This window comes from Hippocampus zosterae, chromosome 1 (genome assembly GCF_025434085.1).
Source record: "Hippocampus zosterae strain Florida chromosome 1, ASM2543408v3, whole genome shotgun sequence".
NCBI lineage: Eukaryota > Metazoa > Chordata > Actinopteri > Syngnathiformes > Syngnathidae > Hippocampus > Hippocampus zosterae.
In genome coordinates this window covers 26,648,878-26,674,527 of record NC_067451.1, presented here as the reverse complement: position 1 = coordinate 26,674,527, position 25,650 = coordinate 26,648,878, and the positions used below count along the sequence as shown (strand labels likewise).

Here is a 25,650-nt window from a genome sequence, read left to right as displayed (position 1 = left end):
TGATTATTGTTATTGTCGACAAGTTTGGTTCATTGTATCTTTACACTCACTTGAACTTTGGTGGCGGCTGAATGCAGGTAACAACGGGGTTGGGATTCAAACTCTGGTCTGGGTAGATTTTTTGGGATCAAAAGCTTGCCACGTGTTGTGTTCAGTCTTCATCCCAATTCGGGGCATAAATAAGTCATTATACTCCCCCGTCCCTTTGGACCTACCGTTGGGTTTAGCCATTTCGCCCATTATTTGAATTACTTTTAATCCAGCAGTTTAAAAAGTGTAAAAGTGCAGCACTGCTTAATGCTGCGGCTACTGTATTTATGTTGGCAAAAATGAAGACTCCAATGAGAGGGAATTAGCCATATTTTAAAGTTACAAATTAAATCGTGTTTTAATAGCAATCTATAAAAGAGGAAAAGTGATGGAATTAAAAGTGCTGGCTTGTTGACGTTAGTTTGACTTTGTCTGTTGGCGCAAAAATGAGGTTAATTCATTTCACTTGTGGCATGGAAAAGTGGATTGCAGGTGCTTTCCGCAGGACAGGTGTTTGATTACAGATGTCACCGCTCCTTTATGCTGATGACTGCCTCTTTTTTTGTTGTTGTCAGAATCTGTCCAGCGAGCAGACTCGTTCTCACAATCTTACCTCTGAAGTCCAGCACCTGAGCCAGAAGCTCCAAAAAGCTGAAACTCAACTCAAACTGACAACGGACACTCTCAACCAATCACGGGACAGAACACAGCCACCCGCCTGCTCTCTGAAAGAAGATGAGCCTCACCTCCAGTTGGGGAAGACGGATGAGGATTGTGCACTTCAATCCTCAAGCCAAACTCACGGTTGTCAGACGGACCAGCGGGAGCCATCGATGCCGGACAAAGACAAAGGTCACGACCTTTCTGTGTCGCCCCGTAATACTACAGCCCAGACGGAGAGGCAGCTCACTCTCAGGTTGTTGGAGCTGGAAAAAGAGGTTTGTGTTTGGATAGCACTGGGCCGCACGGGCTTCGGATCTTAGCAGGATGTCTGCTTTGTTTATGTGAGGGATAATGATCCGTATTATGTGGAAACTCTTTTGCCAGAGGGCTTCTTGACGACACTCCACTCACAATAGCGTCCACTTCCTGAGTGCAGCACTTTATTTTTAGTAGCTTTATCTCTCTTCATCACTTTGTATAATGTCACCTCAGCGACTCTTCATCTTTCTTATCTCATCCGCTTCTCTCTTCCTTTTTATCCGCCTTCTGCCGTCGACACTTAGTCTAGCAAAAATATCGCTAACATTGTTTGCACAGTCTCCAAGGTCAGGAATCTTGTCCGTTTGATTTGCAGGGTTGGAAGGCAGTGAGGCGGTTGTACCAAGCATATGCGGGTACAGGAATGATTGATGCTACGAGTTGTGGAAAAAGTTGTAATCCCTCAAGCATCAGCATCAGTCTTGAAGACTAGCAGACCATGCACGCATTTTCCCCGAAAAATAACATCTTAAAGACGATACAAGCACAAATCCACTCTCGCAAATCCCCAGAGTATTTTGTGCAGTTCAGTTTCATTTGCGCTGTATGTCTTATTCATTTAACAACTCACCACCCACTTCTACAAATGCCGCTCATGCTAGAATTGGATTATTGTGCAGGTGTAAAGATTCCTGTTGGGCAAGGTGCAATTCATTGTAAATGTAAACTAACCAGTATTGTCATTTTAAGGCACTCTGAAGGGTCATCTGCATATGTAGCGGAAGCGCAAATAATATATTTTTGTAGGAGTGTGACAATAAGGCAGCACCAAGAAAAGAAAATGTCGACGTGCTGGAGGAGGATGAAACATTTACCGCCTGCGCTGTCTTTGTTTTCTCACTCTGATCACATCTGCCTCAGAGAGCCGTGGCGCTTGCAGGACAGGAGGCTTTGTTGTCGCGTCTGTCCCAGTCCCGGGAGACGTGTGAGCACCTGAGGGAGCAGCTGGAGGCGCTACGGCGACACTCGCTCAGCCTGCAGGACTCGTGTACCCGACTGCAGACGCTCAACACTCAGCTACAGGTGACTGAACACACAAAGAAAAAAGATGGAGAGAGCTTGAGCGAGGCAGAAGGGATGCCTCGTATTTCAGTCTAGGTTATGCTTTGGGAAATTTTATTGTCATTGTTCTACGTAGAGCCACCTTTTACATTTAAAGATGTACTTTTTAGAGCGTGCCGACCTAGGAACTCATCCTTAATACAAGCAAGTACATGGACCAAAGTCAAAGCCCTTGCTGTAATCGTACAAACATGTAGCACATGAGAAGTGAAAGGCACTGTGAAGCAATGGGAGCAACGTGGTGGCCGGTGGTTCACCTTTCTGGTTCAAAGTTACAAGTTTTGGGTTTGAATCTCGTGGGGTTTAGTTTCCCCTGTGCTTGTGTTGTGGGTTTTATTTGCTTCATCGAACTTCCTTCGACATTCCCAAAACTTGCATATTAGGTTAACCATACCTGTCAACCTCTGCTATAAATGATTACGATTCCCTTTACAAAGCAACAAAAACCCGTACAACGGTTTACCGCGCATACGCACATCATGCTTTATTAATCCGACCGTACGCAGCGATGAAAAAAATCTATACGATTGAGGATTACTTTTGCTGGTTTGCCGTGACAATAGTAGCGATCGACGACGGCATTGTCGTTGGCTAACAGCAGGTGAGACGATCTGGATTTGAGCCAAAATGGTCTTGGTAGATCGGTTCACAATTGCTTCTCTTTTCCCCATATAAAAGTTGTAATACGCTGTACAAGATTTGAAATGATAAGAAAAACGTATAAAATACGAGGAAAACGTACAAGTTGACAGGTATGGGTTCACTGAAGACTTCTAATTGTCCATAACACTGTAACACATAGCACTGTAGCAAATAAATGAATGGATGGACTAACTGTTTACATTTCAAGGCTGCACAAATTTAAGTCACTTCATTCAATTACTAGGACTACCGGTATTACTACCAGTACTATCATTAAAAAAAAGAAAAACAATAGGGGATGCAGCATTGTTGATTGCTCCCTTCAGGGCACAAGCAAGTTCCAAGAGGGGAGAAGGAAAAACAAGTTAGTAGCGCACACAAACACCATTATGGATGTGAACAGATAGACATTGAGAAGATGGTGTGGGAAATCCCTCAGGCAGTCTGGGCCTACGGCAGCATATAACTAAGGCGTGATTCAGGACACGGCGGGGTCAGTCGTCATGATGTGCTTAAATAAAACAGAAGAGCCCTTTATTAGTCCCCTAGAGGGGAACGTTAACATTGGCACATTTATTGAACACGCTTCAAACACACAGGCTGTAAAAAGACATATGCACAAACACTACTCTTCTAGCAACTACCCATACACACTGATGCTGAAAATCCTACTTTTAATTCTTTTACTGCACTACTGTCTTAAACAATTCACATTTATATCTACAGACAACTTAGAATCTTTAATGAACTAAACAAGCATGTTTTGGGGACGGTAGAAGGCCGCGGCTAAGATTCAAACCCAGAACCTTAGAACGGCGAGTCAGATGCGCTGACTACTAGTTTCCTTGTCGCTACAAACTGATGCTGTCTTCTGTCATTGGCCCGTAGCAAGTAGCACAAAGTGCATCAGACTTAGTGTACAAACACTTCGTCTCTTCAGATGAGTAATTTTAGTTCAGATTTCTCACGTTAACAGCACTTATAATTAGCTTTTCTAGCATTCTGGAAATCCAGGGTCATTGATACCCATTTGCAGTTCTTTCAATTCTTAGTATATTCTCCATTGACATACGACTACACAGTGGCGAGCCATGTTCCATCTACTTAAACCAGGTTTAATCTGACTGACCGATTGCTGACACCATTGTGGGCCAGGTAGCTGACGAAGTTCAAATCTGATTGGTTGATATACTTGACATCACATCAGGCAGCAAGCACTATTAATTCTGAAGGCCAGATTAGATAGACATGACAGCACACAGAGGCTTAAATAAAATCGGAACATTCACATACACCGACAAGAAGCAGCGCAGCCAAGAGAAATGCTCCGAAATAAAGAGAATAGATTGTTGGGAATAAAACAATTTTGGTAAATGTAGATCAGTGCTTCTGATTTTATGACTACTCCATCTCCCGTATATTCACACAAACAGGTGGAACAAGCAACTCTAAACTCCCAGCATGCAGCGGTGCTGGCACGCCACAGCGAAAGCGATGCCCGGTGCGCGGCACTGGAGGCGGAGTCACAGGTTTGGGCTCGGGAGCGGGAGGAGTCGGCCGCCAGGGCGGAGACCCTCAGGCGGGACCACGAGCGACTGACGGCGCTGCAGCAACGCCAGGAGACGGAGCTGGAGGAGCTTTTAGACAAACACTCGCGCCTACGGAGTAGCAGCCGCAGTCTGGAGGCACAACACAGGGAGCTGGAGGCCAGGTACACACAAGCAGACCACAGCAGATGATTGTGGGAGTGCTGAGACAAGCACTCACACTATTGCAATTATTGTATGTAAAAACACCAACATAATGTATGGAGACAGTCGTTCACACAGCTGCAGTAAATGTATGGCGTCAGCAATTACAGCCGAGCACGCAAATGCCATTGTGTGTCAAAAATAAATGACCATTTGAACAAGCACATACTTCTACTATTATGAGAGAATCATTCACACCACTGCTATTGCCCACGAACAAATGATTTTGTGAATGCCGAGATACAAACGCTGACACTACTGCTATTAGTGTATTTGTGATTGCTGAGACAAATATTCACATCACCGTAATTATGAATCAAAAATATTTATTGTAACTGTTGAAAGATAAATGCTTCAACTAACGCTGCCATTGTGCGTGTGAATGGCGAGATGGACATCAACACAATTGCTATTATGCATCAAAGTCTTTCAGTGTATATGCTGAGAGACAATCATTCATGCCACTGCCATTATGCAATAGCAATGTTGTGAGCGCTCACACGACTGCTATGACTGTGCTTGTAAATGCTGAGAGACAGTTACTCACAACACACCACTATGCATCAAAAACGACGACAACATTTTGTTGACTGCTGAAAGCCAAGTGCTCAAATGATGTGTTGTGTTTGTGTGAATGCTGAAAGATGAACATAACTGCTATTATGCATCGAAAAACTTACTATGTAAATGTTGAGAGAACCCTTCACGCCACTACTATTGTGCATAAACAATTTATTTGGTGAATGCTTAAAGACACCTTCGCACTTCCACTTCTGCTATTGTCCATGTACTGTAAATGAGGAGAGACTACTATGAAAAGTTAAGTTCAGCACGCGCATGCTGAGACAAGTGCTGAGATCATTATTGTGCATGTACATGGAGAAATCAGCCTATCCACTGCTACTGCCCATCAAAATGTACTGTAGTCAGTGAATGCCGAGAAATATTCACACGTGTTTGTGCATTAAAAAGGATCATTATATATATATATATATAAATTGTTTATGCTGTAAGGAGCGACGGCCCGGCGAAGTGAAGTGAAGTACTCGAAGAGCGGTGGTACACTGTTTTTATTCAGCACACGTACGATCATTTATATACCAGCAAAGCGGACGTTAGTGTAAACAAACGTCCAGCCCACCCGGGGGCTGTGATTGGTTGGTAGCGAGCGGCAGCGGGGGCCGCCGATTGGCTGATCAGTCTCGCGGCGCGAAATTCAAATGTCAGAGTTCTCAGAGGGCATTTGTGGTTGCTACAAATACTCCCCTGTTAGAAAGTCCTTGGCAGGCTGAGTCCGAATTAGGATAGTGATGAAAGTTCATGGTTGGGCGTGCAGGCGGTCGGGCGGGCGGACGGCGCGTCCGGCTCGAGTGATGGTCAGCGGCGCGGGTTCGTCGTCGTCGTGGTAGGCCGGTTTCAGGCGGTCGATTGAGACCCAATCCTGTCGACCATGGATGTTGAGGCGGTAGGCCTTGTCGTTACGTTGCTCCACGGCGTACGGGCCGCGGTATGGTCGAGTTAGAGGCGGGCGGTGGGCGTCGTTCCTTACGAAAACGTGAGTACAGGTTAACAGCGACTTCGGTACTCGTCTGCTGCGCTGGTCTTGGTAGGTCTGGAGTACGGGTCGGTACTTTCCGACGGTGCGTCGGAGATCGGCGAGATAGGCCGTGGAGTCGGCGGCGTCTTGGCTGGACGGGAAGAACTCCCCGGGAACGGCGATGGTTTCACCGAATACCATCTCGGCTGAGGAGACACCGAGACCTTCTTTCGGAGTCGTCCGCATTCCGAGAAGTACCCAGGGCAATTGGGCACTCCAGTCTGGTCCGGTGCAGCGGGCCATGAGCGCTGCCTTCAACGTGCGGTGAGTGCGCTCGGCCATTCCGTTGGCGGCGGGGTTGAAAGCAGTCGTATGATGCACGGTCGTTCCCATGAGCTGACCAAGGGCGGTCCAGAGCTGTGACGTGAATGAAGAACCTCGGTCGGAGGTGATATCGTCAGGGACTCCGAATCTGCTGACCCAGCCTTGGAGAAGGGCGGCGGCACAGTCTTGTGCAGTGGCTCCTTTCATTGGGATCGCCTCAGGCCATCGAGTTGACCGCTCGGTGGACGTGAAGAGATACTGGTAGCCGTCTGAAGGTGGCAGCGGTCCAACTATGTCGACGTGAAGATGGCCGAAGCGACGTCGGGGTTGTGGAAACTGGCCGATACCGGATTCTGTATGTTGGCCGATCTTACTGGCTTGGCATTGGAGGCAGTTGCGAGCCCAGGCTCGTACGTCTTTGTTGATTCCGGGCCGTCGGCTTTGGCGACTAGCGCGGACATTGACAGTGTATTGGCGTCGTGGAGGGCGGCGCGAACTGAGGACGGGATGGACTGTAGCCATAGCTCGCGCATGAGGTCGACTTTGCGAGGCTGGCCAGTAGACGGATCGGCGCCGGGTAGTCGGGCGAGTGACTGCATCTCGTTCCACAAACTGAGAGCTGTGCGGTCGCCTAGATCCTGACTGGGCATGGCGAGCAGTCGTTTGGCGCGGGCACTGACGGTAAGAGTATACTCTTTCAGCAGGTGATCTTTCAACGAGTCGTACGTGATTTCGTCGTCTTGTTGGTCCAACCATGCCGAAACGTGCTGGAAAACGCCGTCGGGGACGGCTTCTAAGACGTAGTCCGCTTTTGTTCTCGGATCTGTGACTTTCCGGAGGCGGAATTGTACTTCGGCCCGGCGAAACCAGGAAACGGGTTCCTGAGTGCTGAAAGGCGGCAGTTTCACCGAGACGGCGTGGATTGCGAGGTTGTTGTCGGACGGCGTCTGCGGGGGTGGAGTTGTCGACATCTTGAGTCTCGAAGGTTGCGTGTTGAGAACGGCGAAGGGTCACCAGTTGTAAGGAGCGACGGCCCGGCGAAGTGAAGTGAAGTACTCGAAGAGCGGTGGTACACTGTTTTTATTCAGCACACGTACGATCATTTATATATCAGCAAAGCGGACGTTAGTGTAAACAAACGTCCAGCCCACCCGGGGGCTGTGATTGGTTGGTAGCGAGCGGCAGCGGGGGCCGCCGATTGGCTGATCAGTCTCGCGGCGCGAAATTCAAATGTCAGAGTTCTCAGAGGGCATTTGTGGTTGCTACAATGCACAATAGTAGTGGCGTGAAGGGTTCTCTCAACATTTACATAGTAAGTTTTTCGATGCATAATAGCAGTTATGTTCATCTTTCAGCATTCACACAAACACAACACATCATTTGAGCACTTGGCTTTCAGCAGTCAACAAAATGTTGTCGTCGTTTTTGATGCATAGTGGTGTGTTGTGAGTAACTGTCTCTCAGCATTTACAAGCACAGTCATAGCAGTCGTGTGAGCGCTCACAACATTGCTATTGCATAATGGCAGTGGCATGAATGATTGTCTCTCAGCATATACACTGAAAGACTTTGATGCATAATATATATATATATATATATAAATAAAATTAAAAAAAATCCTCATCTCACCCCTCGCGTGGTGTCCGTCCCTCATTCAGCTCGGGTCCTCTACCAGAGGCCAGGAAGCTTGAGGGTTCTGCGCAGTATCCTTGCTGTTCCCAGCACTGCACATTTCTGGACTGAGATGTCCGATGTTGTTCCCGGGATCTGTTGCAACCACTCATCTAGTTTGGGGGTCACTGCCCCGAGTGCTCCGAACACCACAGGCACGACGGTCACCTTTACCTTCCAGGCTCTCCAGCTCCTCTCTGAGCCCTTGGTATTTCTCGAGTTTCTCATGTTCCTTCTTCCTGATGTTTCCATCACTTGGGACCGCTACATCGGCTTTCCTCTGCACTTTATCTATGATCACGATATCTGGTTGGTTCGCCATTACCATCTTGTCGGTTTCCAGTCCATACTCCACACAGATGTTTTCGTAGACTATGCCAGCCACTTGGTTATGGCGTTCCATGTAGGCTTTCCCTGCCAGCATCTTACACCCTGCAGTTATGTGTTGGATCGTCTCAGGTGCCTCTTTGCACAACCTACACCTTGGGTCTTGTCTGGTGTGGTATATCTGGGCCTCAATGGCTCTGGTGCTCAGGGCCTGCTCCTGAGCAGCCAGGATGAGTGCCTCTGTGCTGTCCTTCAGGCCAGCCCTCTCTAGCCGCTGATAGGACTTCTTTATATATATATATATATATATATTCTTATTTTTATATACTGTATATTGCCAAAATACTGAGAGACAAGCAATCACACCACGTCAAAAAATGTTTCACGCTCAGTTTGGGCTTTGTTTTCTAGTTATTACTTTTCTCAGTTTGCACACCTGCCAATTGATGCAGCAATATCATGGTATCACCTCAAATCAGCTGTATCCAATATCCAATCAAGTTGATGTCATTCCAATGTTTTTGCCATTGCTGTGATATGCTCTTATGTATTAGCTCATGTTCATTTCATTTTCGTTAGCATTTTGGCTTTGGGACGTTTTTTCCGCACGCACATGCAATTGCTTTTTCTGCCAACCTGTGTTAATGCACACATATGTATTGTGTTGCATAGCTACAAAGAGCTGCTGGATGCTAAAAGCCAGCTTGAGGAAAGGGAGCGAGAGATGAAAATGGAGAAGGAGGAGATGGAAGCAGAAGCCCAGAGTCGACTGGAGCAAGAACGAGAGGTGGAGAGGCTTAAAGAAGACAGCGAGAGGTGACACATTCTTAGACAAAGAGTCGGCATTTAGATCCCCTCCCCCATATGCTCTCACTTTGAAACTCTTGACATTTTTGCTTTAGTATGGCTCAGTGGATACAAAACAAGAGGTGGGTTCAATACAAATGCAATTCCGTGTGGTATTGCTCATTGACGTGGGCGCTAAACAGCGGAAGCAAGGAAAAACAAAGCAGGCAAGATGCGAGAACAGCCAGCAAAGGACAACAAATTAGTTTGGACGCTCATGTGCTGTATCAGTAACTTTCGATTTAAACAACCGTTTCATGACATCCCATTATGAATTGTCACCATCATATTGACAGAAATGATTAATGGCACCTAAGTTATAATGACAGGCTGCCAAACTGGAGAATGATGTCCTTGCGTTGCTGTCGTGAGTGCTATTTAGCTAATAGCTGGTCTGCCATTTCAAATGTGCCCCTTGGACTTGTTAATCAGCATCCATTTTCATGATCAATGATAGAGACTTCAGATCGTCCACCCATCCATTTTCGAAATCAGTAATTCCCAGCCACAGCACCAGATCATCAGGTATATTGCTCTGTTAATTTATCTATGCCAGTGACGTATAACTGACGCGCGGAACGATTAAATTCTGTTCCACTGCATGGCAAAAAGAGCCTAATTTACCCTTGTATCCACCCGTTGCCGTGCATAAAAGAGAATAATTCATGACATGCACGCAATGAGCGGGAACTACAAGTGTAATGAAAATAATCACGTAACTTTGCCTTTGCCGCTAGCTAAACAAGCTAAACAAACATTGCAGCAACACATGTAAACACAACACAAAAATATGACTAAAATGGCTGCAGTTAGTGAGTCCCATACAGTAACTGTGAGTCTTCTTTATTTGTGTCTGCATGACAATATTACACTGCCCGCTATGGCCAATTTGGTAAAGCAGAAGAAGCAAGACATGAAGTAATCATCCTGCATAAACTGTTTTAATTCTTTGCATTCAATTTAATTGTTGAGTATGTTTTTCCAATATTATAGAGTGATATTAAAAGTAAATGTCATGTATCATAAGGCACCACTTTATTTATTCAGAAAAGGTGTCAAAATATTCATTAAGCTGTAACTTAGTGTCCATATTAAAAGGCACGAGAGCCGTATTTATAGTTTGTAATAACAATTAAATAGCTTCCACAGATGCATGTATTGCATACTTTGAAGGCATATTGTGAGGATCAAAAATATTCCATCCATGTTTATTTCGGAATTTGCAAACCTTCCAACTGTGAACGTTAGACATTATTTCATAGTAGAGACAAAGATAATAGCTTTCTACAATAAACATACTGTTTTTTTTGCAGGCAATAAATTCAACCTCGAGTGTGATATCAAATCATTTTTGAAGTGATATGAGATGTATTCTAATCATTCTAATCCATAGTTTTATGCCTCTGTCTATGACTCATTGTCTTGGGTAATAATATAATAATGGGTTGAATTTAGAGAGCTTCCAAAGCACTCTGCAGGACATGAGCAATGAGTAAAGCCCTTGTGTGTGTGTGTGTGTGTGTGTGTGTGTGTGTATTTGTGTATGTGTGTGTGTGCGTGTGCGTGTGCGCGTGCGTGTGCATGTGCGTGTGCGTGTGTGTGTGTGTGTGTGTGTGTGTGTGTGTGTGCGTGTGCGTGTGCGTGTGTGTGTGTGTGTGTGCGCATGTGTCCATGTGTGTGCTTAGGCTCCAGGCCCAACATAAAGAATTGGTCGCGTCCCAAGCAGAGCTGCTGGCTCAGGGCTCCTTGTTGAGGGAGGAGCTGAGCGCCTCCCTACTGGAGAGGACTCGCCTGGAGGGGGAGCTAAACACCGTGAGGGAAGCCAACCAAAGTTTGGACCTCAGCAACGCCCGCCTCACCAGCCAATTTCAGGTATCAACTCAAAAACATGTGCACATCCTCTCACTGGCCTCTACAATAGTGGTACAGACAAAACCATAAAAACAGGCCTCCACCAGAGCTGAACAACACAAAAAAAACAGACTGATGTTCCACTCCAGTACAAAATGGGCGCCTTTGGCAAAATAGCTACATTTTTGCACAGTAGCTTCATCTGTTGGATTTGTTCAGTCACGACTTGGTCCCAATTCGTTAATTTTCTATCCACAGATTTCCACCCAGCGGTCACCTGTGGGAAATGATCACATTTCAGTCAGTTGGTGTGAAAATGATTTATTTACCGCTAGTACAAATAATGTAAGTTTTATCATTTACTTTATATATGACAGGGGTGTCAAACTAATTTTCGCTTCAGGCCCATCATTAGTTTGGTTTCCCTCAATAGGCTATTTAGACTGTTAAAACGTTGTGAATGTATAATCAATCACCCTATCTCACTGTTACATACAATGTACATAGTTGAATGTGCATTTGATTGTTGTGACTATACAGTACAGTGGTGTCTTGAGATAGCAAAATGTAAATTACAGGAATGTAATTTGAAATATACAGTAATATCAGTCATTCTTTGCAGAAGATAAAGAATATATATGGATGCAAGTATTGTTATATTATTTGTCTACATGTGCTGCTCCACTGTTTGTACTAGAATATACTTTGCTTCAAGGTTGATAACACCATGACACTGATGCTATTCGTTAGCCCATCTATAGCATTTTGCATTGTTTGTTAACATGAAGCTAGAAAGACTTATCTAAAGCAAGGCTTTGTGACTGTTTCGAATACACAATGTACTTTGTTTTATGTTTAGTCTGACCGTAAACTTAAACTAGAAGTGGCAATAAACAGTGAGGAGCCTCTTTTTTTAAGAGGTGTTTACTATCTGCTGAACTGCTGTTGTTATGGAGTAACCTGCGTTCCTGGCCACCATTTAGTGCTGTTACATCAAAGTTTTGCTCCCAAAACAAAGCAATAAATAAATAAAAAAATATTCCGGCTGAGGAAATTCCGCTTTGTGAACCACTACACGACCAATAGCAATGTACTGTCACAGCAAAAAATCATTTGACCTGTCCTCTCTCTCGAGTTTTGAAGTTTCACTGAAAATGGGTTACCGGTTTTTACATAATCCCCCACTAACAAACCAACTGACTAATGCTCAGCTTCCCGCTGCAAAACACAACCACCATAACAAACATATATATCCAAGAGACTTGTAACTTTGCTATCCAGTGAATTATTCATGCACGAAACATTAATTGTACCCTCTGTGGGGAGTGCCTTGACACAAGCCAGAAAATAATTAAAAGGCCTCTTTTTCTTGAGCTGTTCAGTAGCAACCGACGATGCAATACATAACATGTCTGCTTGTAAATAAGAAAGATGTTGGGGACCGACATCGATTTATATTGACCACTGAGGTAAATTAAACTTCACAACTGTAGGGGGAGCCCTGGAGCAGAACACCCACTTATCCCTCATTTCTACTTCACCGCTCAATTCCAGTCTTAACTAAAACAACCATTTAATGTGTGAGCTCCAGTATTTGCTCCCCATAAAGCTCACAGAACCCACAAGTGTAGTAAAGGACGAGCACACCTTCAAACCTGCAGCCGCACTCGGGTGTTTAATATTGCAGTTGCCGACTGATCATTTGCATGCAAAGAAGGATTTAATGCTTCACGGTGGAGACACTTGGAAACGTTACACTCTTGGAATAATAAAGTTAATTTATTTGAAGCATTATTGGGCAATTAAACCGAACATATTAGAAATTTATGGCAGGTTTTAGAGGCTGTTTTACATCGCCGTGGTCAGGGTGGAATCGTTAGCATCTCATCAGAGCAGACTTTCCTCACACCTGATGGAACCTGACGTCAATTTTGACACATGAGGAAAAGTGATTTGCCGAGCTAACTTCAAATCAGCTTTAATCTTCTGGGTAAGGCAGTCAAACTATAGCTAACGGTTGAAAATGCTCATCGAGTACTCACATCTGAAGTTGCTTGTGGGATTACAGACGTGCAAATTGACTTTCCAAAAAGGAGCCAAGTGGGAGATATTTTGAGAGGGTGCCTCAACCTGATCCTCTAATGAAGAAAGAACATTTGGCGGGCGAATAGACAAGAAACAGCCAAAAATATGCTAGGATCAGACATGTTCCTATGAATTATTCAATCTGACCAATGAGGCAAACTTGGCTGGTGAAATTCGACAAATTAGCTTTGGTATTAATCAATACAAGTTGCCTCCCAGTGCCAGGTAGCAAGCAGCTTGTCATTATCTATATCCACTGAATTATTCCTTTCAGCTCTCTTATCGTTCTTTTCCATAATGCATGACAGAAAAGCCAACAAATAGTGGCAGAATGCGAATGGAGCGGTGCTTTTAACGCAATGTTTGTCAAGACTTGCAATCAACACCACTGCTAACTTCCTGTGAGACAAGTGTGGACGAGAACATCATCAACGCCACAAGACAATAAGATTGGCAATGGTAGCTTATTTCATCAAAAATGTATTCACATCGTGGCCGGCGTTCAGCCACATGTCGTAGTCATTTTTGTTTAACTCATTCATTATCATCCATCCATTCATCCAGTAAACTTTACTGTACTTTTCTGAGTCAAGGGTATGTTTACACAACAATAACCTAGAAATAAAAAATGTAAGGCCACGCGATTTCTGCAACAACTACAGTATATCCATTCATCCATTATCTGAACCGCTTTATATGCTTACGAGGGTCGCCGGCATGCTAGAGCCGATGTTGTCCTACATCTGAATTTTATGAGAAAATTTAAATCTAGGCGATATTTAAAAAAAGTTAATACATCACTCTTTTTTCCATTAAAAATGAAATCCTTTGTGTGTGTGTGTGTGTGTGTGTGTGTGTGTGTTCAGCTACTAACCCAGCTCAAGGGGAACATGGAGGAGGAGAACCACAATTTAGTCGAACAGAACCGCAGTCTGATGATGGAGAACCGGGCGCTACTGGAACAGAGCCTGGAGCGCCGTGACCAGCACTATACGCAGCAGAAAGAATATCAGTAAGTGAACGCACGCACGCGCACACACACACACACACACACACACACACACACACACACACACACACACACACACACACACACACACACACACACACACACACACACACACACACACACACACATTCATAGAACTGACAGGAGAGGATCAAGTGGTTTCAAGAGTAAATCAGGTCTTGTTACTTGGGCTGCAGGGCTTTCTTAACAGGATTGATAGAATTAAAGCTTCAAGCTGGAGCAAATAGTACATGATGTATGTGAGGAGATGAGTGTGTTATGTGTATACATGTGTGTCTATATGAAGCATCAAAGTCACGTGTGCAGGTCTGCGTGTGTGAGGAAACCGTTTCCAAGCCCCCAGCAGTGGTGCTTTTAAATGTTAAATAAACTGGTTGGAGATTATCCAGAACTAATAGCAATCATACAGAGCTGCTTCACCCTTTAAGACTAATGAGTCACATTGCTCTCAAATGAAACATTATTGCCCTCTCGATTTTTTCCAGCAATGGCTATTTTTTATTCAGACCGATTTATTATTTTTTTTGCAAAGAAATACAATTGAAAAGACAACGTTCTGCAGCACACAATTTCAAACTACAATAAGAAACACATTGATAAAATGTCGCCAGGACTGTCAATCAAAACTATTTATTGTTTTGTTTTTTGTATTGAGAAAATCCATTTGACACAGCACTAGACGAATGGATGGATGAAGTGACAAACGGTCGTGTTTACTTTAAAAGAGAATCTCGTGCAGCCGTGACATCTGCGATTAGAAAAGCAATTTAATAGCAATCATCCACAGAAAGATAAATTAAATAAGAAAAAGGGCAAAAACAGTTCCATTACTAAAGCGAAATAGCGTGATGATTTGTTTTTTTGTGAAATCACACTTCCCCTGAACCTACTGGAACAGCAATGTCAAGTCCTTTATTTGTGCTGCATATTGAAAACATAAGGGTTTACCTTAAAACGATGACAGATCAGGCGTTTATACACATATCAAGATCAGATTGAAAACTTACAAGGTTTATTATGGATAGAGATGTCAGTTTTGCCTTGAGTTACAATAAAAATCCACTTTACGAATTTTACAAGCGTTGTATTGCGGTAATGAAGTCAACTCAACTCACTTTGCAACCAGCAGCAGCTTGGCAGCTATTAATCAATGATATGAACAGCTAATGGTAACATGCCTTACATAGGCTGACAAATAGCATCTACTGTATAAGGCATGGCCGTTCCGGAGATCGAGTGGTTAGCGCATCGGCCTCACAGTGCAAAAGTGCAGGGTTCGATTCGGACTCCGGCCTTCCTGTGTGGAAGTTGCAAGTTCTCCCCAAGCCTGCGTGGGTTTTCTTTGGTTGCTCAGGTTTCCTCCCGCATTTCAAAAACATACATGACATGGCTGTAGAAATGCACAGTAAGCGGGGGCGCCAAATTTTCACTCTATTGAGTGGTGCTTTGGGGACAAAATAGCACCACTCTATCAGTCGGAAAAAGTTAATTTTTTTCGATAAAATAGAGTAGCACTTCATCCTCTTGGGAAAAATAAGAGTCTATAATTGTAAACCCCCACTTAAGTTCCAAGCGCCCGAAATTCCTCAGAACAGAGCCGCAGCGCTAGCACACGAATAAATGGGTCTTGATATTAAACTTTACGTTTTCCAGCGCTGAACTCCGCTGACCTCTTTCAACATGGCCGAACTTCCTCGCCCAGAGCCGAGGGTCGACAACTAACGGCCAGCCCAGAGTGTCAGCGACTTTTTGCTTCACTATTTTTTTATCCTGAGCCGTTTATCATCCAAGGCAGGTCTGCAGTTGCAGGCTATTTTTTAGCCTTTTTCTCTTCTGCTCTCTGTGTGCCTGAAACCTTGATCAGCAGCAGCGAGCTGACATTTATTGTGTTCTCCTGGCTTAAAAACTGCACAGAGAAAGTAATTTGATTGATGTTATTGACAGAAACGAAATACATGTAATGTAAATAAATGTATGAAATGTTGCGGTGATCTTTGTGTTCTCTTCAGGGAGAAGCTGAGCGAGCTCCGTCGGGAGAAGCAGAAGTTGGTGGAGAAGATTATGGACCAATACAGAGTTCTGGAGCCCAACGTGCAACCTTCACAGTGGAAGGCCAAGTACTGTTCATTAATACAGTACAGTCGAAGACAATTTTGTCTGTGACACCATGCTAGCATCTGCTTGGTTGAAATAAATGATATTGAGTGAGATACTACAGTACAGTATATGTAATCGATATTTGATTAAATGTCTTGTCATGACACTTTTCTCCTTGAACATCAATGGCACCCTTCTATTCGTCTCACAAACAATAAGCCGATGAAAAGCAATTTATGGTGTCAATCCTTTAGTGCAGGGGTGTCAAACTCATTTTTGTCAGGGGACACATTGTAGTTACGGTTTCCCTTGGGGGGGCCAATATGAATTTTGGGAAACCATATGTTTAATCGGGCGGCCCGGTAGTCCAGTGGTTAGCATGTCAGCTTCACAGTGCAGAGGTACCGGGTTCGGTTCCAGCTCCGGCCTCCCTGTGTGGAGTATGCATGTTCTCCCCGGGCCTGCATGGGTTTTCTCCGGGTGCTCCGGTTTCCTCCCACATTCCAAAAACATGCATGGCAGGCTGATGGAACACTCTAAATTGTCCCTAGGTGTGAGTGTGGGCATGCATGGTTGTTCGTCTCTGTGTGCCCTGCGATTGGCTGGCAACTGATTCAGGGTGTCCCCCTCCTACTGCCTGAAGACGGCTGGGATCGGCTCCAGCACCACACGTGACCCTAGTGAGGATCAAGCGGTTCGGAAAATGGATGGATGGATATGTTTAATCACCTCCACATATTACATACACAGCACACAACAAATTGATGGATAACTAGTTTTAAAATCAGAAGTCAAGAATAATGACGGTTATTGTGGATTACATATGACAATTTGAAATTTTGGTTCAGACTTTAGCAAACATTATCAAATTTGACATGCTTGATTTGCTTTCGCGGGCCTTATAAAATGATGTGGCGGGCCAAATCTTGCCCGCGGGCCTTGACTTTGACACTGTGCTTTAGTGGCTCATGAAGCTGAAGTCTCACATGAGTTGTCTCCTTAACGGAAAACATAACTGCTACTGTTGGCTTGGTATTATTTTGGATTCCTTTCAAATTGTACAACTTTTGGGCCGTTTGACTTTTTAAATGCCACTAACTACAACGATTCGCCAGTAGTACGATTGAAAAAGAGTGCGTGTGTGTATGTATGTGTGTGTGTGTGTGTGTGTGTGTGTGTGTGTGTGTGTGTATTTATACTATGTAGTATGTGTGTGTGTTTAGACTACATAATAAGGAGCATTTTATTTCTGCCCTGAACACATCCTCATACTGCCCACTGAATTGTGTGAATTCTCATATTAGGCCTTCACTGTGCATTCTGTGTCCTCGAAGGAAATCGAACTGGATTGCAGACCAAATGAAGAAGCTCATCAAACCCCGCGGAGGAGGTCGAGAGGGACGCAGCCTCTTCATGGCTGCTGGCAGCGTGGAGAACCTGGATGACAGAGCCCAATTCACATCAGACACACCTCAGCGTGGTGAGTGCCGCACACCACAGCGCTGTGTCTGGTTTTTGCAAGGATATTCTAACACACTCGCCCCCATCAAGTGATGCCACAGGCATGCATAGACATCACCTCATGACTAACAAGTGAGCTTGGCACCCTAACCCTTTCTCCTTAAATCTTTTCCTCCTTTTTGCTGCGAATGCTGCAAGCATTAACAGAACTGCACATACTTCTCTTTATGCACTCTGACTGCACAATGCAAAGCCACTATTCTGATGGAAAGGACTAATTCACACCTGATTTCCTCAGCTTAGTATTTACATTGTAAATGTAAATGCTTACCTGTTCATCAGTTATCATTTGTTTTGTCTGGAGTATTATAAGGCTACTTTTTTATGAAAGACGACGAGGGGAGCAGCTTCAACAAGTAGGCTGTGTTCACTCCCACAACATCGCAACACCCCTTTAAAAATATGTAAAAAGAAAGAAAACTTCACCCATGCGCGCAGTAGTAGTAGTTAATTTACCAACTATTTCTAACGTATTTAGCAGTAGTATAGAAATAATAGGAATAACACAACCTGCGAAAGTGTACGCTCTGTGGCAGGATTCTCACAGCAGAGCAGACCCACCAAGACTGGAAACTGAAAGGTACTGGAAAGGCATATGAGAGAAGGAGGTCACACATAACAGCAGTGCACATTGGCTGGTGACGCTGAGAGAGGAGCACAGCAACCTCCTTGAACAGAACCTAGTTACCATAACAGTGGCAGACACACAGGAAAGAGTCTTAGATATGAAATATTGGACAGCACCAGGCCCGGACATGGTCCACACCTACTGGCTCAAAGGGTGCAGTCTCATCCAACTATCGGCCAATAACCTGTCTCTCCACAACATGGAAGTTCATGTCAAGTATCATTGCGGCTGAGATAAGTGGCTGAGCGAAGGGCATTGGTAGAGATACCAATTTTCTCGTGTTCCTTCTTTCTGATGTTTCCATCACTTGGGACCGCTACATCCACTACAACGGCTTTCCTCTGCCCTTTATCTATGATCACGATATCTGGTTGGTTCGCCATTACCATCTTGTCAGTCTGGACCTGGAAGTCCCACAGGATCTTCGCTCTGTCATTCTCCACCACCTTCGGAGGTGTTTCCCATTTTGACCTTGGGGTTTCCAGTCCATACTCCGCACAGATGTTTTGGTAGACTATGCCAGCCACCTGGTTATGGCGTTCCATGTAGGCTTTCCCTGCCAACATCTTACACCCTGCAGTTATGTGTTGGATCGTCTCAGGTGCCTCTTTGCACAACCTACACCTTGGGTCTTGTCTGGTGTGGTATATCTGGGCCTCAATGGCTCTGGTGCTCAGGGCCTGCTCCTGAGCAGCCAGGATGAGTGCCTCTGTGCTGTCCTTCAGGCCAGCCCTCTCTAGCCACTGATAGGACTTCTTGAGATCGGCCACTTCAGTTATGGTCCGGTGGTACATCCCGTGTAGGGGATTGTCCTCCCATGATGGTCCCTCTTCCAGCGCCTCATCTTCTATTCCCATTTGTCTGAGACATTCTCTGAGTACGTCATCCGTTGGAGCCTTTTACTTGATGTATTCATGGAGCTTGGCTATCGCACTCACTAGTGCCCGGCCTCCTTCCTTTCGGATTGCGTACAGTCTCAGGATGCTGGATTTGGGATGGAACCCTTTATGCATGGTTAGGAGCTTTCGGGTCTTAACGTCTGTGGTCTGAAGCTCTTCCTTTGGCCACCTTATTATTCCTGCAGGGTATCTGATCACTGGCAGGACATAGCTGTCTTATTCTTGCCATTGAGCTGGCTTCTTAGGACTTGCCCCACTCGCTGGAGGTATTTGGCCGTAGCCGCTTTCCTTGTTGCCAGTTTGAGGTTGCCATTGGCTTGTGGTATACCGAGGTACTTGTAGCTGTCCTCAATGTCTGCTATTGTTCCTTCAGGGAGTGAGACCCCTTCAGTGCGGACTCCCTTTCCTCTCTTAGTCACCATCCGACTACTTTTCTCAAGCCCGAATGACATCCCGATGTCGCTGCTGTAGATCCTGGTTGTGTGGATCAGGGAGTCTATGTCCCTTTCGCTCTTAGCATACAGCTTTATGTCATCCATATAGAGGAGGTGAGTGATTGTAGTTCCATTTCTGAGGCGGTATCCATAGCCTGTCTTGGTGATTACCGTATTTTCACGACTATAAGGCGCCATTAAAAGTCTTAAATTTTCTCCAAAATGGACAGGACGCCTTATGGTGCGGAGCGTCCTTTATATGCGCTGAGTTCCAAAATCTGACTGACAGCCGACACGCTGTTTATATAGAGAAAAGGCGGAAGTGACTGTGAAAGAAGTCGGCCAATCAGGGAAGGGTGGGCGTGTATATATACATATATGGAGAGGGAGAGAGAGAGAGAGAGAGGGAGAGAGAGAGAGAGAGAGAGAGGACAGGCAAGCTAGTCCGCCAATGGTGAACGGTGGGCGTGTAAGTGGACGCCTCAAGCCAGTACCAACACTTGTATAGAGTGTGGCAATGTGCATTGTTGCAAAACAACTCCGGTTTTGGTTTCTAAGAACCCCTGAAAATAAATTCGACAAAGAGACACGCCTACGAAGCTCATTTCAAACTTAAAGCCACCGGTTATGCTTTTGGCATGCGTGCCCATCTCACAGCAGCGGTGAAAAAACAAGTCAAGCAAATGAACTCTGAGCTTGCCGTTATTCCCGGAGGCTTGACTAAGAACTCCAACCGCTGGACATTGGCATCAACCGGGCGTTCAAAGTAAAGTTGCAAACGGCATGGGAACAATGGATGATCGGTGGCAAACACAACTTTACAAAGAGTGAGAGGCAGCGCTTGGCGAGTTACGCCACAATACGCAACAACGAGAGGGAACGCGGCGTTTTTGATGGATTACGGTACTTGCACAATTGTTCAATTCTTTCTACACACACACATGCGCTGCCACCATGTTTCGCTCTGTTCTTTACTTTCAAATGTGGGAAAGCTTCACACGAGAGAAATGTTGACTTTGCTGTTGCTACTCCTTCTTTCCGCTCGGCAATGCGTAGCAACTCACACTAGCATGTGATGCATTCAATGACAACTGAGATGTGCAGTCCTCTGCTTCTGATACAGAGGATGAGGACTTTGATGGATTTCTGGGTGATGATTGATCAAAAAAACGTGAGAACATTGTACGATGGCTAAATAAAATACACCCAAACTCAGTTCTGCTTTCGTTGCCTTTTTAAAAACGTGTTTTTATCTTATCTGTATGTCTTGGCATGCTCCCGTATGCTTCAAGCTAACGTGTTAGAGTGCGCGCATGCATGCCGTATGTTTAAGCTGGCGTATGTTTTACCACTGTAAAACTGCGGCCATTCGTACGATGCGTCCTGTGTATGTGTAAAATACAGAAATGTCACGCATTACTGAGACTGCGGCCATTAGTACGATGCGCCGAATAGTCGTGAAAATACGGTACTTGGCTTAGGGGGTTCAGTCCTATGCAGAACAGCATTGGGGAGAGCAGTGGGGAGAGACCTTGGTATATGCCACATTTGATGGACACTTGGGTAAGTGGCTTGCCATTCATATATATGTGTGTGTGTGTGTGTGTATATATATATATAGAGAGAGAGAGAGAGAGAGAGAGAGAGAGAGAGAGAGAGAGAGAGAGAGAGAGAGAGAGAGAGAGAGAGAGAGAGAGAGAGAGAGAGAGAGAGAGAGAGAGAGAGAGAGAGAGAGAGAGAGAGAGAGAGAGAGAGAGAGAGAGAGAGGGAGGGAGGGAGGGAGGGAGGGAGAGAGAGAGAGAGAGAGAGAGAGAGAGAGAGAGAGAGAGAGAGAGAGAGAGAGAGAGAGAGAGAGAGAGAGAGAGAGAGAGAGAGAGAGAGAGAGAGAGAGAGAGAGAGAGAGAGAGAGAGAGAGAGAGAGAGAGAGAGAGAGAGAGAGAGAGAGAGAGAGAGAGAGAGAGAGAGAGAGAGAGAGAGAGAGAGAGAGAGAGAGAGAGAGAGAGAGAGAGAGAGAGAGAGAGGGCAGAGGAAAGCCGTTGTCATGGATGTAGCGGTCCCAAGTGATGGAAACATCAGGAAGAAGCAACACGAGAAACTCGAGAAATACCAAGGGCTCAGAGAGGAGCTGGAGAGCCTGGAAGGTAAAGGTGACAGTCGTGCCTGTGGTGGTCGGAGCACTCGGGGCAGTGACCCCCAAACTGGATGAGTGGTTGCAACAGATCCCGGGAACAACATCGGACATCTCAGTCCAGAAATGTGCAACGCTGGGAACAGCAAGGATACAATACTATACAATACAATACATGCTGATTTATATAGCGCTTTCACAACAGCGGCAGCTGTAACAAAGCGCTTTACAAAACAGTTAACATAAGGTAAAATAATAAACACAACACATAACATAAAACATGGACAGTCGTCCAGTCCTAACCACTTTTCCGTCACACGCTTTGTTGTTTGAAGCGGTTTGAGATGAAAGAGGAGAGCGGGACGGACACCACCTGAGGGGTGAGATGAGGATTTTCTTTTATATATATATATTGCGCGTCGTCCCGCATGTGGTCTGTCCTTCCGTCTGTCCCTTTTCAAAACGTACCTACTTCACCACGCCGCTGCGCGCCGCCACTGCGAGCCGCCACTGCGAGCCGCCACTGCGCGCCGCCACTGCCTCGCTCAGGCAGTGGCTCACTACGATCGCGCGGGCATCTTAGCGAAAAAATGTTGTCTACCCACAAGCATTGCAATGAAATTGTTAGTTATTTAGTAGAGCTAAACATCTCTTTATTTTCGCGATAAGCAATGAAGATGAACAAAAATTTGAACCAAGCAACAACACTTTTGTGGGCCGAAGGCCCACCTTACCAGCCTTCCGCAGGAACTAGCTGATGAGCCGCCCGGAGCCGCCCGCCTGCTGCCTGAAGACAGCTGGGATAAGATAAGATAGGATAACCTTTATTTGTCCCACACTGGGGAAATTTGCAGTCTACAGCAGCAAAATTGGGGGGAGGGGGAAGAAAAAAAAACTGTTTCATTGCACAAAATAAATGTTTCAGAAAGAACTGTACACAGTCCAATAATATGATATCAATTTCAATAATAATGGACAGGCTCCAGCACGCCCCGTGACCCTTGTGAGAATAAAGGGATCAGAAAATGGATGGATGGATACAAGGACTGTGCTGAAATTTTAACCTTCCCACTCATAGCTGAAATATCTGCTATGAGTACCTACACCCATGGGGCCCGGCTGGGCACACCCTGAAGAGGCAACGTGGGTCCCCCTTCCTATGGGCTCACCACCCATGAGAGGGGCCAAAGGGGTCGGGTGCAATGTGAGCTGGGCGGCAGCCAAAGGCGGGGACCCTGGCGGTCCGATCCTTGGCTGCAGAAGCTAGCTCTTGGGACATGGAGTGTCACCTCTCGGGCAGGGAAGGAGCCCGAACTGGTGTGTGAGGCAGAGAATTTCCGATTGGATATAGTCGGACTTGCCTCCACACACAGCCTGGGTTCTGGTACCATTTCTCTCGAGAGGGGCTGGACTCTCTTCCACTCTGGAGTTGCTCACGGTGAGAGGCGCAGAGCAGGTGTGGGCATACTCATTGCCCCCCGGCTCAGTGCCTGTACATTGGGGTTCACACCAGTAGACGAGAGGGTTGCCTCCCTCCGCCTTCGGGTGGGTGGACGGGTCCTGACTGTTGTTTGTGCATATGCACCAAACAGCAGCTCAGCATACCCACCCTTTTTGGAGTCCTTGGAGGGTGTGCTGGAGAGTACTTCTGCTGGGGACTCCCTTGTTCTGCTGGGGGACTTCAATGCTCACGTGGGCAACGACAGTGAGACCTGGAGGGGCGTGATTGGGAGGAACGTCCCCCCCGATCAGAACTCGAGTGGTGTTTTGTTATTGGACTTCTGTGCTCGCCACGGATTGTCCATAACGAACACCTTGTTCAAACATAAGGGTGTTCATATGTGCACTTGGCACCAGGACACCCTTGGCCGCAGTTCGATGATCGACTTTGTAGTTGTATCATCGGATTTGCGGCCGCATGTTCTGGACACTCGGGTGAAGAGAGGGGCGGAGCTGTCAACTGATCACCACCTGGTGGTGAGTAGGCTCCGATGGTGGGGGAAGATGCCGGTCCGTCCTGGCAGACCCAAACGTATTGTAAGGGTTTGTTGGGAGCGTCTGGAGGAATCCCCTGTCAGAAAGAGTTTCAACTCCCACTTTCGACAGAGCTTTTCCCGTGTTCCGGGGGAGGCCCGAGTGGACCATGTTCCGTGCCTCTATTGTTGAGGCTCAGTCGAAAAAGGGTGGAGTGCCCCCTGCGGGTCGGGGAGGAGATCTTGCCCCAAGTGGAGGAGTTCAAGTATCTTGGGGTCTTGTTCACGAGTGGGGGCAGAAGGGAGCGGGAGATCTACAGGCGGATCGGTGCAGCGTCTGCTGTGATGCGGACGTTGTATCGGTCTGTCGTGGTGAAGAAGGAGCTGAGCCAAAGGGCGAAGCTCTCAATTTACCGGTCGATCTACGTTCCAACCCTCATCTATGGTCACGAGCTATGGGTCGTGACCGAAAGAACGAGATCCCGGATACAAGCGACCGAAATGAGTTTTCTCCGCAGGGTGTCCGGGCTCTCCCTTAGAGATAAGGTGAGAAGCTCGGTCATCCAGGAGGGGCTCAGAGTCGAGCCGCTTCTCCTCCATATCGAGAGGAGCCAGATGAGGTGGCTTGGGCATCTTATTCGGATGCCTCCTGAGCGCCTCCCCGGTGAGGTGTTCCGGTCATGCCCCACCGGGAGCAGACCCCGAGGAAGACCCAGGACACGCTGGAGAGACTATGTCACACAGCTTGCCTGGGAACGACTCGGGATCCCCCGGGGAGATCCCCCGAAGTAGCTAGGGAGAGGGAAGTCTGGACTTCCCTGCCAAATCTGTTACCCCCGCGACCCGGCCCCGGATAAGCGGTAGATGATGGATGGATGGATGGATGTCTTCAATCTGAATGATGCAACGTGGATGTGGACCATATGAGGATGGATGGAGTATGGGTGGAATAACACAGATTTTTCTCTCTCTCTTTCTCTCTCTCTCTCTCTCTCTCTCTCTCTCTCTCTCTCTCCATATATATATATATATACACACACACACAACGTCTAAATACATACATAATGTATAAACTAATGTTTTTAGCAGTATTTATTAAATAGTCAAACAGATCAATGTGCAGGACCCCTTACTTTTTATTTTTTGTATGCATTTCAGTTAATTTTATCGTGCATTGATTCATTTTATTCCCTCGCGACGCAGATGATACTGATTTGGTGGAATGGCCCATAACATGTTATAAGGTGGCCACAGATCAACCTCTCACGTTTTATTCAGTCTTCTGAGTTTTTTAAAATTTGTGCATTAAAAGATTGCTGTTTGTTTTTCGTCACAGTGAGAGCTCTCCTGCCTGTAAGAATAATAGCGTGATCAACTTTATCCGAAATGGCCTCGGTCCAAACCTGGCAATTAACGCAGTGAGCAAAGACGGTCCCTTAAGGCTCTAATAGCGGCGCTGAAGTCTGTCTTTGATAAGCTGAGACGCTTCGGTCTTTGTATAAATAAACCTCCGCTGAGATCAATGTTCAATTTATTATTAGCTTCTAAGGCTTTAATCAACTGTGTGTACAATTGACTTATTATATGAATTAATGCAGTGCCTTCAAAAGGCAATGCATCAACACCCCCCCCCCCCCCCCCCCCCCAACACTGATTACACATGCCATTGTCGAAGAGGAGTAAAAGCGCTTGTGATGCATCCAAAAATCATATCAAAATCTTCAACATAAGTGATGAAAAAGAAACCAATTCGTTACTTGCCTTAATTTTTCATTACTTGGTTAAATAGCACTCTTATGCTTTGCGTGTCTTTTTTAGCTGGTTCCCTTGAAT

General features: G+C 45.8%; 2 protein-coding genes across 2 annotated transcripts in view; one reads left to right on the top strand and one right to left on the bottom strand.

Annotated features, from left to right (window-relative positions):
• The window catches only part of ccdc88b (coiled-coil domain containing 88B), a 59,306-nt gene that overhangs the window by 29,773 nt on the left and 3,883 nt on the right, over positions 1–25,650 (top strand). The window contains exons 18-25 of the mRNA XM_052073051.1: positions 606–968; positions 1,873–2,034; positions 4,149–4,426; positions 8,998–9,141; positions 10,857–11,043; positions 13,974–14,119; positions 16,147–16,254; positions 17,569–17,714. Coding sequence (XP_051929011.1) covers positions 606–968; positions 1,873–2,034; positions 4,149–4,426; positions 8,998–9,141; positions 10,857–11,043; positions 13,974–14,119; positions 16,147–16,254; positions 17,569–17,714 — 1,534 coding nt within the window. The remainder of the gene's footprint in view (positions 1–605; positions 969–1,872; positions 2,035–4,148; positions 4,427–8,997; positions 9,142–10,856; positions 11,044–13,973; positions 14,120–16,146; positions 16,255–17,568; positions 17,715–25,650) is intronic.
• Positions 1–25,650, bottom strand: part of scyl1 (SCY1-like, kinase-like 1) — a 123,254-nt gene that overhangs the window by 96,995 nt on the left and 609 nt on the right. The gene's annotated exons all lie outside the window — the stretch shown is intronic.